Source organism: Panthera tigris, chromosome D2, assembly GCF_018350195.1.
Source record: "Panthera tigris isolate Pti1 chromosome D2, P.tigris_Pti1_mat1.1, whole genome shotgun sequence".
NCBI lineage: Eukaryota > Metazoa > Chordata > Mammalia > Carnivora > Felidae > Panthera > Panthera tigris.
In genome coordinates, this window is record NC_056670.1 from 59,655,237 (window position 1) to 59,670,886 (window position 15,650).

The 15,650-nt window shown below is 41.4% G+C and overlaps 1 protein-coding gene across 3 annotated transcripts in view; it reads right to left on the bottom strand.

Moving 5' to 3' along the window:
- Positions 1-15,650, bottom strand: part of ARMH3 (armadillo like helical domain containing 3) — a 175,297-nt gene that overhangs the window by 135,720 nt on the left and 23,927 nt on the right. For all 3 annotated transcript variants that reach the window (XR_006208947.1, XM_042959897.1, XM_042959896.1), the window contains 8 exons: positions 15,148-15,222; positions 14,942-15,028; positions 9,977-10,033; positions 8,848-8,891; positions 7,315-7,375; positions 4,798-4,844; positions 4,188-4,263; positions 2,507-2,600 (listed from right to left, as the gene is read on the bottom strand). Coding sequence is in view for 2 of the 3 variants with exons in the window: in XM_042959897.1 (XP_042815831.1) it covers positions 2,507-2,600; positions 4,188-4,263; positions 4,798-4,844; positions 7,315-7,375; positions 8,848-8,891; positions 9,977-10,033; positions 14,942-15,028; positions 15,148-15,222 (541 nt within the window). In the remaining variant the exon portion in view is untranslated. The remainder of the gene's footprint in view (positions 1-2,506; positions 2,601-4,187; positions 4,264-4,797; positions 4,845-7,314; positions 7,376-8,847; positions 8,892-9,976; positions 10,034-14,941; positions 15,029-15,147; positions 15,223-15,650) is intronic.

Genomic DNA, 15,650 nt, shown 5'->3' on the forward strand with positions numbered 1-15,650 from the left:
CAGTCAGATGGCCCCAGAACAGTCTTAATGTAGATATATCAAGTTTCTAAGACTTTAAATTAGACTTAGACATCTTGTTAACTGTTTTTACACGAAGACATAATATAAAGCAAAAGGAGGCTCATGATGGCTCAGACAAGCTAGAAAATCTATAGCTTTCTGCAGTATTTTCACCTGTGAAGACTCAGCTGAGTTTGGGATATTACTCATAATATGTATTCACAACCATAGTGGATCCTTCTGGAGTTATTATGATGTATGCTGAGAACATTTATTAACAATGGGAAACATTTGCATATAATGGTTCCATAACACACAACAAGCACAACAGAAAGCCTTATGAGAAGAAATTAGCATGTCCAATCCTTGGCTGTTTTCCCATAGTTCAGCCTCCCAAAACTAATAAAAGACAAATATATTTTTATGTTCAAATACTAAAAGGTCTTAATTCACGTTATGGGTTAATGACCTGAGACTACTACTACAAGCCTATTTTGAAGCTCAGAGCCCATAATCATTCCTTTGTCCAATACAAAGAGGAATCTAACTGGTAAGTGGGACTTTTTTCCCCACTCACACACAGCAGTAACTGGAAAAATGTCTTATGTAATATGCAGAAATATAGAAGTATATGTATTTTTAGTTTACCAGAAAGTCCTCTCATGCCAAGGCTGAGTTGTCAAATGTCAAGTCTGAGCTGGGAACAAATGTTACATCTAAACTCCTGGCTTTTAAAAATAATGGCTTCAGTGACATACCTTTAAATATAACTGGGCCACTGAGCACCACTATACATAATTAAAGACAAAAACCTGGAAACAAGGTTATAACGCTTAGGATCCCTATAGATAGGAAATGAGTTAGGAGAGAGGAAAAAGGACAAAATAGAAGAAATAGAATAAAATCCCTCATAAATTAAAATCCCCTTCTTAAGGAAGAGTTATTCCTTGATCTTTGGCTTCATAATTCTTCCCAGCAGCCTCTGACAAGGGAGACAGTCATTTGAAAGTGGGCTGACTCCATCTTCCCACTAGAAACAATAAAAGCTCAACTGGTTGTAGGTAAGTAAGCACAAATCCTGCCATTGCATAATCAAGTGTGTGGGTGGAGTGTTCACAATGAACAGTTTGAAAGGCAGTTCTCTGAAGCATCCAAACCCCAACATCACATGGAATTCAGATATATGGAGATATATATATATATATATATATATATATATATATATATATATATATATATATGGCTTTTGATATCCATGGTAACCAGGCAGGCTTCATCCTTAAAGAGAAAGAACAGTATTTCCATTGGATTATTCAGTGACCTGAAAAAGCAAAGACAAGTAAGCAATCCTTACTACTTGCTCCTTCTCACTAAGATATTTTGGAATTTGGCTTTCAGTTCCAAACAGATCCAACTTGCTACCACAGACCTGAGTACGAATGGCACCTTCCTGACACTCTTCTGTACCAACACCACTTTTACTACCTTGAAATGCTACTGCCACAGGTGCTATATGAAAATTTCAAGGAGAAAAGGCAGATCAAACAAGACCATTTCTCGTACAGACAGTAGAGAGGCACAGAGAAAGGATCAAAGTTGGATTTCCTATATTTCTTTACCCAAAATTCAGTAAACATTTCAGGTAAAACATCAAGTATTAAACAAAGATTATTTTTAGGTTAATGTACTCTATCAAACACACTCAGGTGACAACAAAGCTTATTGGGCAAAATTCATAACTTCTTTCCTGCTACCTTTTTCTTAAGTTCCAGCCATAAAATTTATAAAGTGGAAATTTGTGTGCATGCGTGGGGTGGGGGGTGGGGGGGGTTAGGGGTAGAAGTCTTAAATACCCACCAAATTCCAATTATAATACACTCAAAGCTTGATATTTTCCCCCTGTGAGTGCTGGCAGACACATATCAGTATGTAATATCTTAGGGTTCACTTTCTCATGCATGTACTCAACTAATATTTACTAAGCAGTGACCATGCCAGGCACTACACTGGTCAGACAATAGTGAACAAAACAGACATGGTCCCTGCCCTGACCCATGTCCTGGATCTTAGGCTCAACTCTCACTAACAGTAGGTGAACCATTTATTTCTCTGGCCTCAATTCCCTCATTTGACCAATGGTAACATGAGATAACATTACTATCTTACATTTATTTCAGAGAGACCTTCATAAAGTATCTCATCAGCGCCTCACAAGTATCCTGAGAGTTTGGCAAGACAGGCATCACTGACCTCAGAGGTCCTTTTCAGATCTAGCACTCCATGATTCTACAAGCATTTCCTGAGGACAGGCTTCTAACACAGAGAAAAGCACCTGACTATCTTTTCCAAAATTTCCATTGGAGCTTCAGAAGTCCTAAAGGATATCACCTCAGACAATTTCTTAGGTGAAAGAATTAACAACTGTGTTCTTTGTTCAACACAGCTACACTCACCCTGAAAGATTCAAGATCGTATTAATCAAGAAAACATGAGGTGGTGGGTTTACCATCCGAGGAGGGTGGTGTGGTCCCAAGTGGTGTGGCTGGGGTTGTCGGAGCAGGACTGACAGGGGTTGTCACCAAGCCCATCTCTGGATGACTCTGAAAGAGAACAGAAGCAGGTAAGAAAAGACATAACCTAGTTCTGAGTAGCCTCCCCACAACAGTCTTTCTGGTATTCCTGGCGTCATAATTAGATGGAATGCTCACTGAGGAGGGACTGCTTCTGCATTGAGTTCCCGTGAGAACGTGATTCCTGTTGATGCTTGCTAAATTCTACTAAGAAGCTCTGTGCCCAAGTTTTCTTTAAGCAACTAAGTTTCCATTACATAAGTTTTCTGTAGAACCATGCAAATAAAAACTGGGGTAAACAAATACCTGAGATTATTCTACCAAAAAGAGGGCATCTACAGTCCTCACTGAACCTGGGAAAGGACTCCTCTCATCAGATCAACCTAAAACACATACATAGACTGTCTCGATGACCACACAGTTGACGAATAAGTACAGGCGAAGCAAGTGGATAAGAGGTGTTATAAAAAGAGCTAGCAGACAGCAGTCTCCCTGTTCCACAACCAATAAGAGTGTACAGTGTGGAAGCAGAGACATGGGGGAGACATCCACTGGGACCCAAACAGATGACTCCTCTGTCCCTGACCTTCCTTAGCCACCTCTGTCACATTAGCTCTTGAGAATTAAGCTGAGTGGCAGCTATTCCCTTCTCCTCCCCAACAGCTTTTCCAGCCTTTCACCTTCCTCATCCCTCCTTTAACATCAGTGACAGACACCAGACAGCAGACAAACATAATGAGAATGGTGGATAAAATCTCTCATGTTCTCAGTCTTGATAAATAATAAGTGTCCTCATAGGCAGAGCCTAAACCAGCACACTACTTTTTAAGCATGGCCTCATTTTGTTGTTGTTGTTAAATAAAACTCCATCAGTGATTCCATCCGTACACATCTGCCCTTTGAGACAGAAAAAAGCATAAACATAAACAAACGTTCTTTTAAAAGAAACCTGCATACATATTTTAAACATTCTGACTCTAAGATACAAACACTTTATCTATTTTTAAAGACAGCTTTCATGGCCAGCACTTGAGCTCCTGGCCTGTTTTAGTCCCTCTCTACCAACTACCGAAGACATCCCAAGCTAGGAAGTGACCTAGCACTCAGGATCCTGTGACTTCCTGCTTTCAGTACGCATAGACCATTTTTTCTCCTAACAGCTAGCCTTATGCTAGATACGATACTTTTTACTTCCGTACTCGGGAAATTGGTGAAATAATAAGACAAGTGACTTGGCCTCTTTTATCTCTAGTTGCAATTCCACGGTGGTTTAGGAAGCAGAAAGCCTGACATAAAAATCCATATGGGAATTGCCAGTGAGCAAAATGAAGTAATCTCAACTTGTCTGGGTTAACAGAATCAGTAAACTGGTCAAATGAATTAGTAGACTGGTCAAAACCATTAACTTTGCATACTATCAGGCCCACTTCAGCACTAGATGGAAACATACATAATTGAGGACAACCTGATACAGAGGCAACTAATGCAACTCTTTGTTACTACCACTTACCAATACAAAGCAGGGGTTAAACGGGCAGAGCCAGCGAGGCTTTTCAATGGAGTGAATCTGTATGAAATTCAGGGAGAAGAAGGATTGGAGTTTTTAATATAACCAACCTGGGCTAACACTGTGATGAAGTTGCGATTTAAATGAACAGCTTCATAAAGTGCCAGAAGGATGGCCTCATTGGTTCTAAAGAAAGAAAACAAAGAGAACAAACTGGAGAGGCTCTTACAGTGGAAGAGTTAAAACACTATGACCAACAAGATAAAATTTCACCCAAGTTCCTCATTATCAATCCCTTTGAGTTTCTAATGTTCCCTTTATTTCCTTGTTGGGTTTATGTAAAGGGTATATAGGCAAGGAGTCAGGGCTTTAATTTTAATTCCTTAGGACTAGTTCTTATTCCCTTCATTCCCTACTTTCCTTCTCATTTTTCTACCCCAATTCAGTTAAGTCCTTAACTGGCTTAGACACCTAGCCCCCCTTCATTTCATTCCAGAGACAGCTGAGAACCATTTTTCAGCTTCTTAGGGCTCAACAGACATGTCCAAAGGAGTGGTTTCTAAGGGTCCATTATTGTTTACAACCCAAGAAACATCTGATAAATCACCATAAAAGTTTGAATCCATAAAAGATTAACAAGAGGTAACGTTTCACACTCCTATCCAGCCAGATAGCCCACACTAGAGTTCAAGTCACCGCACAAGAATGTCAGCCACTTACTGTACTGAGATTTTCTCATGGGCATCTGCTATGAACATGCTGCCCACCTGTGGAAGGAAAGAGGAATTGCAGATTTATAGCAGGGAAATGTGAAAGGGGCTCTGTGCCGGTGAAGCCTTTAAACCAGTGAAAGGACAAGCTGCTTGCAGCCTGAGGGAACAGGGAACTGGCCCACCCATCCTACAGACGAAAACCAGCCCACTTTAAAGATCTTCAAAGAATCACAAGAACTCCACTAAATTGTCTTTCCTTAAGGGGCCTTAAAACAGAACAATCAGGACTTTGGTCCAGCTCTCCTCTTCAATGTGTAAGTTCAGTAACCGCTGACAGCAAGTAAATGGTAACCTAGACCTCCTTGTCACTCTGCATCTTTCCCAAAAGTTGCTTATTTGAAGTCAGAAACTAACTTATAAAGAACACCACAGAAAGCACACTGATTTCATCCAACATAGAGCCATCTTCGGAGGAATATTTGGGTTTCAGACCAGAAATGTCTATGTGAGACCCACTTTCAGATCATAAAATCTTTAGTCTGTGTTGTAGGCAGGGCAGCCAAAGAAGTAAATGGAGTAGGCTATCTCCAATATGTGTGATATCAGAGGCACTGAGAAAGATGCCCATCCCTCTAAAAATACTTTTCCATCTGCCTACTGATGCTCCCAAACTATGCAGCTCAAACTTCCTTTGTTTCATACAAAACTTTTCCTTCCTGGCTAAAAGGCCAGGATCCCTGGGAGCAGTATAATTATATCCAATTCATTTAACCAAATACCAACACAGTGCTCATATTGCTCTGACCTCTGAGAAACTTTATTCACTTATGCTTCAGAGTTAAAGAGCTTATCAGATCCTTTTCTGAGAGTAGACTCTAAGAAAGAAGGGAAGATGACAGGCATTGAGGGGGAAAAGCTGCCTTTTTGGGGATAGATGGATGATTATTTTTTGCAGTGAACTCAAAAACTGTCTTGCCCTACAGCTGATCACTTGAATACTAATGTCCAAGAAGAAAGACTTTCTAAATCTGCCTAGATTCTAAGACCTGCAAGATTTATCTCTTAAAAATTAGTCCCAGCAGGAGCACCTGGGTGGCTCAGTAGGTTAAGTGACCAACTTCAGCTCAGGTCATGATTTCATGGTTCGTGGGTTTGAGCCCTGTGTCGGGCTCTGTGCTGAGCACTTGCTCGGAGCCTGGAGCCTGCTTCAGATTCTGTGTCTCCTTCTCTCTCTGCCTCCTCTCCCCCCCCCCCCTCCCCGCCCCTTGTGCTATAAGTCTCATTCTGTCTCTCAAAAATAAATAAATAAATAAATGTAAAAAAAAATTTTTTTAAACAAAATTAGTCCCAGCCATTCGCAATTATGTGGATAGAACTAGAGGGTATTATGCTAAGCAAAATTAGTCAGTCAGAGAAAGACAAATATCATATGACTTCACTCACATGAGTACTTTAAGATACAAAAACGAGAACATAAGGGAAGGGAAGCAAAAATAATATAAAAACAGGGAGGGGGACAAAAACTTATAAGAGACTCTTAACTACGGAGAATAGAGGGTTGCTATAGGGGTTGTGGGAGAGGGTTATGGGCTACATGGGTAAGGGGCATCAAGGAATCTACTCCTGAAATCATTGTTGCACTATATGCTAACTCGGATGTAAATTAAAAAATAAAATAAAATAAATAAAATAAAATAAATAAAATAAAATACAATAAAAATTAGTCCCAGGTTACCTGGCCCAAAATGACTATGGTGCCAAGGTTGAGAAACCTTATTCAGAAGTCTTGCAAAATGGACCAGTAACTTTCCTAAACTATGGACCTCTCAGTCCATTAAATCTTTAGATAAGTGGGTCAAATCCACTGCATCAATCCCTCAACTCCAGGACCAGCTATGAGGGATCAAGTGGCCACAGCAGACAGCCAAGGGACACTCGGGGCTGGGCTAAGATCTAAACTTTCCTATTCAATATTCTGTAGAGTCAGTCCTCAAACATAGCCAGCTCTTCAGGAAGCAAAAGTCTGGCTTAATGTGTACCCTTTTTTAGCTTTTATAAAACTGAATTAATTAATTTGAAAAAAATCAATCCCAGAGCAATCGGAGCTCTCCTTTCCTTATCTCACTTGGATTTGGGAATCAATAAAAGAGATACAGCTCTCAAAAATATCTGTTCTTTGGGACTTCTGGGTGGCTCAGTTGGTTAAGCATCCAACTCTTGATTTCCACTAAGGTCATGATGTCATGGTTCATGGGATAAAGCCCCGCAACAGGCTTCTCACTGACAGCTTAGAGCCTGCTTAAGATTCTCTTTCTCTTTCCTTTTTCTGCCCCTCCCCCTGCTTGCGCCTGCCCTCTCTCCCTCTCTCTCTCTCTCAAAGATAAACATTCAAAACTCTGCTCTGAGCCACTCTCCCCTCATCATGCCATCATCTCAAACATTTGAACTTCTAAGTACAGATTTGTCTACCCCTGCAGACGCCTTAAGACTGCTGAGCAAGGCAGAAAAAACAAGTTGGACTTACCATATTTGTTAAAGCAGAGAAAAAACCACTCTGGTGTTCTTCTTCCTTGTCTTTATATTGCCTGAACAAAAATAACTAAATTCAACTTTAGTATTATTTATCAAGTATGTCTCCATCCTTGGCATTCTAGATAATCAGGGCAGGGCACTCTTTGAATTCAGTGACTCCAGAAAACAAAAGCATTATGACAATGTAGCCACTCCAGTCTCCCCTGCAAGCTAAGAGGCATGCATGCCTCTGCTCTTGAGGCGGAATGTATCAAAATGCCTGGCTACTTTGGGAGAGAGGCAGAAAGCAAGCTGCAAACGTGTGAAACTGCTCTAACATATGGCTGATCCAGTTATTTCCCAAACAGACTATTACTTGAAAAGTGTAACAGTGAAATTACTTTAAGGCTGTAGAGTGAAAATCTTGTTTGTTTTTGAAGGAAGAGGAGGGAAATCTGTGAGCTAAACTATTTGTGGAGATGGGGCAGATTTGAAATTCCACATCCAATTGTGTGTGAGCAAAGTCTGGAGAGGAACAAGAAAGATACTGCCTGGCCCTTGCCAGGATTAGGAACACTTCTGGTTTCCATTCACTGAATACCAGATCCTTCTTCATCCAAAGCAAAAGGGAAAACAAGCATCAGTGAAGAGAGCCCTCAGAAAAGACAGGGACTCTGGGAAGCTGCGGTTGATTCCTGATGAAAAAGAAGTATCCACCAAACTAGAGCTAATTCAATATGTTTTCTCCTTTTATTTATTTTTTAAGTGTACAAAAAAGTGGTGCTTCGCAACCTTTTTTAAATAGAAAATGACTTGTATGATACATCGCGCTAAATGGAAGAGCCTCCTTGTGGCTGGAAAACAAGTTAAAATACCCTGCAATAAAATACCGAAGGTTGCAAAAAAAAAAAAAAAAAAAAGTGTCTAATTGCTTAAATAAAAGATGACACTAACCTGGTGGCTACTTTCCCCCTGGTATTAGAAACAACTCCTGCTGGGGCACCTGGGTGGTTTGTCAGTTAAGCGTCTGAATGTTGGGTCTCAACTCAGGTCACGATCTCATGGTTTGTGAGTTTGAGCCCCATGTCAGGCTCTGGACTGAAGTACAGAGCCTGCTTGGGATTCTCTCTCTTTCCCACTCTGCTCCTCCCTTGCTCATGCTCTGTCTCTCAAAAAGAAGGAAGGAAGGAAGGAAGGAAGGAAGGAAGGAAGGAAGGAAGGAAGGGAGGGAGGGAGGGAGGGAGGGAGGGAGGAAGGGAGGAAGGGAGGGAGGAAGGGAGGGAGGAAGGGAGGGAGGGAAGGAGGGAGGGAGGGAAAGAGAAAGAGAGAAAGAGGGAAAGAAAGAAAGGCAGAAAGAAAAAAGAAACCACCTTTGCTAAGGCCATCAAGCTGAGCTTAGAGCAAATATGTCTACCAGAAGCTAAATCTAAGAATACTCTTCTAGGATGGGTAAGGGAAATTCACCCAAGCACTGGAACAAACCTGTTTTCTACTCAACCAATTCAAACGAAAATTAGACCCTTCCCTTCTGGAACAGTGGACTTACCTATTATACTCAGATAAAGCCTGGGCAATCACAAGTCCCATTCCCTAGAAAGAAAAAGGATAGCACAGGTGAAATAAGGGGCTGGTGGTGATGCCAGGCCAGGGAAAACACTAAATACAGTCCTGGGGTCCAGATTTTCCTGATCTAACTATCTTAATGTTACTTTAATAGAGTAACAAGGGGGTGGGGGGCACAAAACAGACCAGCCCAGATCACTGACAATTTCACTGGGATCATTTTCACCTCAAAAGATAAGACAAAGTTAGAATCTTCAAACAAAAAGCTCTCATGTCTCTAAAACAGTCACAGTAAGAGCGACAATGAGTCTCACGCTAAATGAAGGTGCTTAGAGACAAGCCACTCTCTTTCAGGCCACAGGAAAACAGGAAGTTACCAGGAAGATGCATCCATCTTCTTATCCACTTTCCCTTTAGAACCCGCTAATAAACATGACACAAAGATCAAGTAAGGCCATGGGATGAATCATGTGTGCTTTTTTTTTCATAAGATAAATTAGAAGAATGAAGAGGGCAATATGCCTGACACCTGGTCATCTTCTTCCTCCCTTAGTCAGAGATCAGATATTCGATCCCAAACTTTCAAGGACACATGTAACAGATACAGAGACCATCCTCCATTCTTCAGCTTCACCAAGTTGGGCTGCAAATGCCATCTAGCTAGTTCTACAAGAAGGGATCTCCCATCAGTTAGTCTTCTAAGCCTCGCTGTGTCTTTTTTTTTTTTTTATTTCATCTTTACTGACATACAAAATTGTAAGATCTCTAAAGTATATACATCGTGGTGATTTGATATATCATCTAAGCCTTCTTATTCTTGGGAATGTAACTTACTGACTCTATAGGATCATCAACCTCAGCACACTGTAACATGAAACATAACCAACCATTTCATCATGATTAGCAAACAAACGTCTCTTCATACCTTCCTTCCATGATGAGAAGATTAAAGACAATAAAATAGTCACACTGATGCTCTAAAAGGAAAAGACCAATTCCCTCTTTATAGCCAGATGAAATTAACACAATAGCTCTCTGCTCTCTGTTCTAAATATCAAGTACTTAAACAAACATAAGTACTTAAAACAACATACAAGGATCTAGATACTCACATTGAGCGTAGCCTCATCATCCACGATAGACAGCTTCACAATATAAGGATTCACAGACTGTTAAACAAGAGAAGAGATTCAAGGTGAGTTGACTTAGTTAACAACCCATTAGTTATTTAACAAAGTGTTAACAAAAATGGTTCTATAAGGCCCTCTCTCTATAGTGATGCTCCTAATACCCAAATCAAACCCATTCTGCCAACTGACTCCCCCCATTTCCAGTAAATCTCTCAGTGTGCATGGGCAATCACCACACACACACACACACACACACACACACACACACACCCCAGTTCTGTTCTACTTGCATTTTCCTCTAGGCTGGATCGGTCCAGGCCTATGTCTACCACTTCTCCCATCTTTCCATCTTATTTATTTCTAAGAAGTGAACACTCCACAAAACTCATTTCGTCCTATCCTACCAATAATCTGAGTCCATAGGGACAGCAGTCTTGGGGGAACATAAAGCTTCTTTGCCATAAGGCACAGAGGTATAAGTTGTTAACTTACAGTCTCATCCCAAAGGCTCCCTAACCATTCCACAAACTATATGCAAGGACTGATTCACCCACCCGTAAAACAAAGCCACCTTGGGGGTGGAAAGTGGCAGCTGCTTAACAGCCAGAGAGGCCATTTATGGATCTGATACCCAAATAACACTGCAGGGGAACTGAAAAAAAAAGATGTAATTATCCAAACTACAATCTGGTCAGAACACTGGGATTTAATGATTGTCCCATCACTGACAACATTGGAAGATTTCTTGAGTTTTCCCAGACCCAATCTCAGCTGGGCAGCATATGGAAATGGACATATATTTAAACTCATTATGCAGTTGGGCCATATCCTACTAGTGCAATGAGAACAAATGACCTGCTCACCTTAAAAACATCCCACACAAGGGATGTAAGGAAAGACCTCACCTAGATCAGCCACCAATTTTAACCCAAGGGAAGCAAAGAACAATACTGGTAGTTTCTACAGCACCCAAGAAAACTCATCACTGAGAAACCTGGAAACCCCCCACATAGACTTTATTTCATCAAGTTTCTGAGGGTATCTTTTGAATGTCAACTGGGAATATAAAAAGAGACAGCAGTTTTACTTTCTTAAGAGCCCAAATGTTTACAATGTTTTCTACAACACAACCCAAGGAGGTAAAATCCACTCCATTTGCCACTTGATCTGAAAGAGGAAGGCTCTCTACACTGCTTCCTATAACCAGTAGTCAAATCCTGCTGATGCTGCAGATGTCAGACAAGGTCCAATGCAAGTGGGTCCTTGGAAAAGAAATTGGCAGTAGGCTGACTTAGAGATGCCACAATGAAGAGAACAACACTAGAAGGAACAGGTCACTGTTTCTTGGCATAATCTTTAAAACGTCCTTGTCACTCACCGTCCCAAAAGTCCAGTTTTCGGTAATAATAATGATCATCTGATTACCAAGAACAACCTATCTTTAGCAGTTGAGGAAAAGGGAAGGTGGCTAAAAGCAAAGGTTTGGGTTCTAGCTCCTCTACTTACTAATTGTGACAAGTTAGGCACCTTTATTAACCTAAGCTCAACTTCCTCATCTTCAAAATGGGGACAATATTTTCTTTCTCAGGGTTGCCATAAGACTTAAAAATGAATTAATGGGGCGCCTGGGTGGCGCAGTCGGTTAAGCGTCCGACTTCAGCCAGGTCACGATCTCGCGCTCTGTGAGTTCCAGCCCCGCGTCAGGCTCTGGGCTGATGGCTCGGAGCCTGGAGCCTGTTTCCGATTCTGTGTCTCCCTCTCTCTGCCCCTCCCCCGTTCATGCTCTGTCTCTCTCTGTCCCAAAAATAAATAAAAAACGTTGAAAAAAAAAAATTTTTTAAAAAATGAATTAAGACATGTAAAATCCTTAGCATAGTATCTAGCATACGGTGAGGGCTACATGATCGGTAACTATGTATTTGCTTCTTCAACATTTTTATCATGTTTGAAGGAAAACTCTTTAAGAAAAAAAAGAAAACGAGAAGCATCAATTTGCAACTGGACAATAAACAAGTTTGTAATTTCTGGGAAACATCATGTCCAACTGGGGACTGAGTCACGTCATTACAGGAGACTGGGCAAACCGAGAAGGCCAGGATCCTAATGCTGTGAAAATTTCTATTCTACCAGATACTGATTTTCCTTAACACTATATGCCTGTTGTGCTGGTCACGTTTTTTAAACTGAAAGCAATCTACTTCTCATCCACAAGACAGAATTACAAACTCTGTGAGCCTATACAGGATCACTCTAATAGGGTTCTGCCTTTATTTGATCTAAACCATACCCATCATTTTTCATTGGCTTTTGCGGGGGGGGGGGGGGGGGGCTCTTCTATCCCCTTAGATGAAATAACAAAAATGGAATGCACTATTTCAGGTGAAGAAGAATTATTTACATTTACTACATGATGTCTTTTCCATCACTTCCATTCCTTAAGTCCAACAACCTTATCTGCCTTCTCTGCGTTTAGGTGGGTGCCCAGTCTCCCTGGAGCCCTCTGCACCTTGCTAAAAGGTTGCAACTTTCCCCATCCATCATGGGATGGATTGTGGTGGTAGCTAGAATCTGTCCTCCCCAGCATGCATCCTCTCATACTAGTTTGCATAAAATTTTACCAGCTTTTGGTTTTGCTATGTTCATCTGGAATTCCTCATGTGCCTGTCAAAAACCTTCCTGCTCCATGGTCACTAGGTTTCCTTAATGGTTTCTGGTGAGTGACTTCTATCAAAAGCTGCAAAGCCCAGATAAATTATGCCCACTAGCTTGCCCTTGCCTACTATACTAATTCTTCTGAGGCTTCTGACAGACTAGAGATGCATACCTCACTCCAGAAATATGATTTTCTCTAGTTCCTTGTCCCTGTCTAATTTTTCAGGCCGACATTTCAAAGAGCCCTACTGGGCCGAACCAGGGTTCAGTTCACATTTAGAGAAACCAAGCCATTGCCTCAGATCGGCCTGCATCCAGCAGAATGTTCAGAAAATACTCATTACTGATGATGGCGCTTTCCTATAATGTACAACTCAACTTTCATTAACTATCTCCAGCATTTTTCCTCAGTTCCTTCTCTTGCTATTGTAATAAGGCCACAGTGGCTTTTACACACGACAGAGATCAAAATGGCTACCATGCCAACCCCTCCAGATCACCAGCAAAACAGGTGTTGGTGACACATCACATATTTATTAGTAGCTCCACACACCATTTGTAAGTTACTCCAAGAAAATTAAAGCAATCAACTCCTGGGATCCCTAACACAGTAACATTGCTCCACATATTCCAGTCCCTCTTTAAGTATTCCTTTCTCACAGCCTCCCCTTCTTCCATACTTCTCCTTATAAGAATAAGCTCCAGATTTTGTTACCCATCACTCTTGACTTGACTAAGAGCCATCTCAGAAATCACTAAGTGGGGCACATGGCTGGCTCAGTTGATGAAGCATGTGGCTCTTGATCTCAGTGCTGTGAGTTTGAGCCCCACGCTGGGGTAGAGACTACTTAAAAATAAAAAATTTTAAGGGTGCCTGGGTGGCTCAGTCAGTTAAGTGTCTGACTCTTGATTTCGGCTCAGATCATGATCTCCCAATCATGAGGCTCAAGCCCCACCTCAGTCTCCGTGCTGAACTGAGCATGAAGCCTGCTTAAGATTCTCTCTCCTCTGCTCCTCTCCCCTTCTCCCGTACATACACTCTCTCTCTCAAAAATAAACAAACATTTAAGGGGCACCTGGGTGGCTCAGTCAGTTGGGCATCCGACTTCGGCTCAAGTCATGATCTCGTGGTCCATGGATTTGAGCCGCGTGTTGGGGTCTGTGCTGATAGCTCAGGGCCTGGAGCCTCCTTCAGATTCTGTGTCTCCCTCTCTCTCTGCCCCTCCCCCATTTGTGCTCTATCTCTCTCTCCCTCTCTCTTTCTCTCAAAAATAAACATTAAAAATAAATTAAAAATTAACATTTTTAAAAATTAAATTATAAGAAAAGAAATCTTAAAAGAAAATCATTGACTGAGGATCCAGAAGCTCACAAACGAAAAGCCTCCCTCAGCTGGCTCATTTCTCATAGCACTGCTACTCGCTAAGTGAAGAACGTCAGATTACCTCAAGGCAGCTCCTGGATTCTGGGTTCAACCCCTAGTGTCCAGAGCCCAGTGCCAAATGCTCCCTATCCCTCCAAAGCAATCCCCAGTGAGGCCCCTGGTCTTCCGTGAGCCCCACCTTCCTTTTCTGTGTGTTCTCCCTTTTAAGAAGAATCAAGTAGAGGCATAAAATCAAATACAAATCTCTGAGTTCTGCTCTTCATCTCAAAAACTTGTAAATCTGTCCCTGATTAACTCAGGAACAAAGAGAATTCCAGAACTGACAGGAGTAAGGCTCTGTCTTCAATTCTCCATTAAAATCAAAAGGAGTTCCCAGACCAACAGTGATACTTACACAAGTGGACCGCATTAAGGAAATCCAACATACAAAAGTCCAGTCTTTCAAAACAGATGTGTTAGGTCAGTGGTTCCCAATCCTGGCTAATCATCATACTCAACAGGAGAATAAATAACAACCACCACCACCACGAACAACAACAACAACAACAACAACAACAACAGATTCCCAGTTCCTCCCTCCAAGAGATTTGGATTCAGTGTGTCCAGAGTAAAGCCCAGAAATTTCTTCTTTTTAACAAGTTCCTAGGTGATTCCAATGATAAACTAGGTTTGGGAACCACTACATTAAGGGACATTCACTCACTTTATTAGAAGGTGTACCACGGGATTCCTTTAAATGGCTATACCCTCTGCCCCAAGCATTTAATATAGAAGTTTTAGAATTGGTTAATCAAAGTTAATCTATATACCATTTACCAAGAACATGTCTTCTATGTTAAAGTCCTCTAGGAGTGGCCACACTTAGGAAGATTACAGAAAGATTTTAAGTGTCCATTAAGGGGCCCACTCACCTCATATTTTCTGTAATTCACCAACAAAGCCAAGAGGACGACAGCATCATACCCATGCTCCCTGCGACTTGGGGGGTGGGAGAGTATCTGTAACATGAACCAGAAATGCATGAGTGCTAACTCCTAGTTCCTAGGAATGCTGACAGAGAAGATTTGAGGAAGCAGTTTACCCAAAAGAGAAAGAGAGGATGGGGGAAATGACCTACCTGTAAAATTGCTTCAAATATGCTGTTGATCATCACATACTCTAGGATAGTGTTCTGGCTGATGTTATCTGTCACCTAAATGCAATAAAAGGCTTTTTAGGGGCGCCTGCGTGGCTCAGTCGGTTAAGCATCTGACTTTGGCTCAGGTCATGATCTTATGATTCAGGGGTTCAAGCTCCACATTGCTCGCTGCTGTCAGCACAGAGCCCGTTTCAGATCCTCTGTCCTCCCCTCCCTCTGCCCCTCCCACGTTGGTTCTCTCTCTCTGTCTCTGTCTCTGTCTCTCTCTCTCTCTAAGATAAATAAATATTTTTTTAAAAGGCTATTTCCTAGGCACTCTGCTATCTCAAGTATAACTCCTCCCCCACTATCTAAGAGAATCAGAAATGTTAAAACATTCTACTAGATACTTAGTAGACTTTTAATAAGCACCTCTGAAGCTGCCAGAGCCTTAACAGTCAGACACTAGAAGGGTAAGAAATGAGCAAATTAAAACTTCCCGA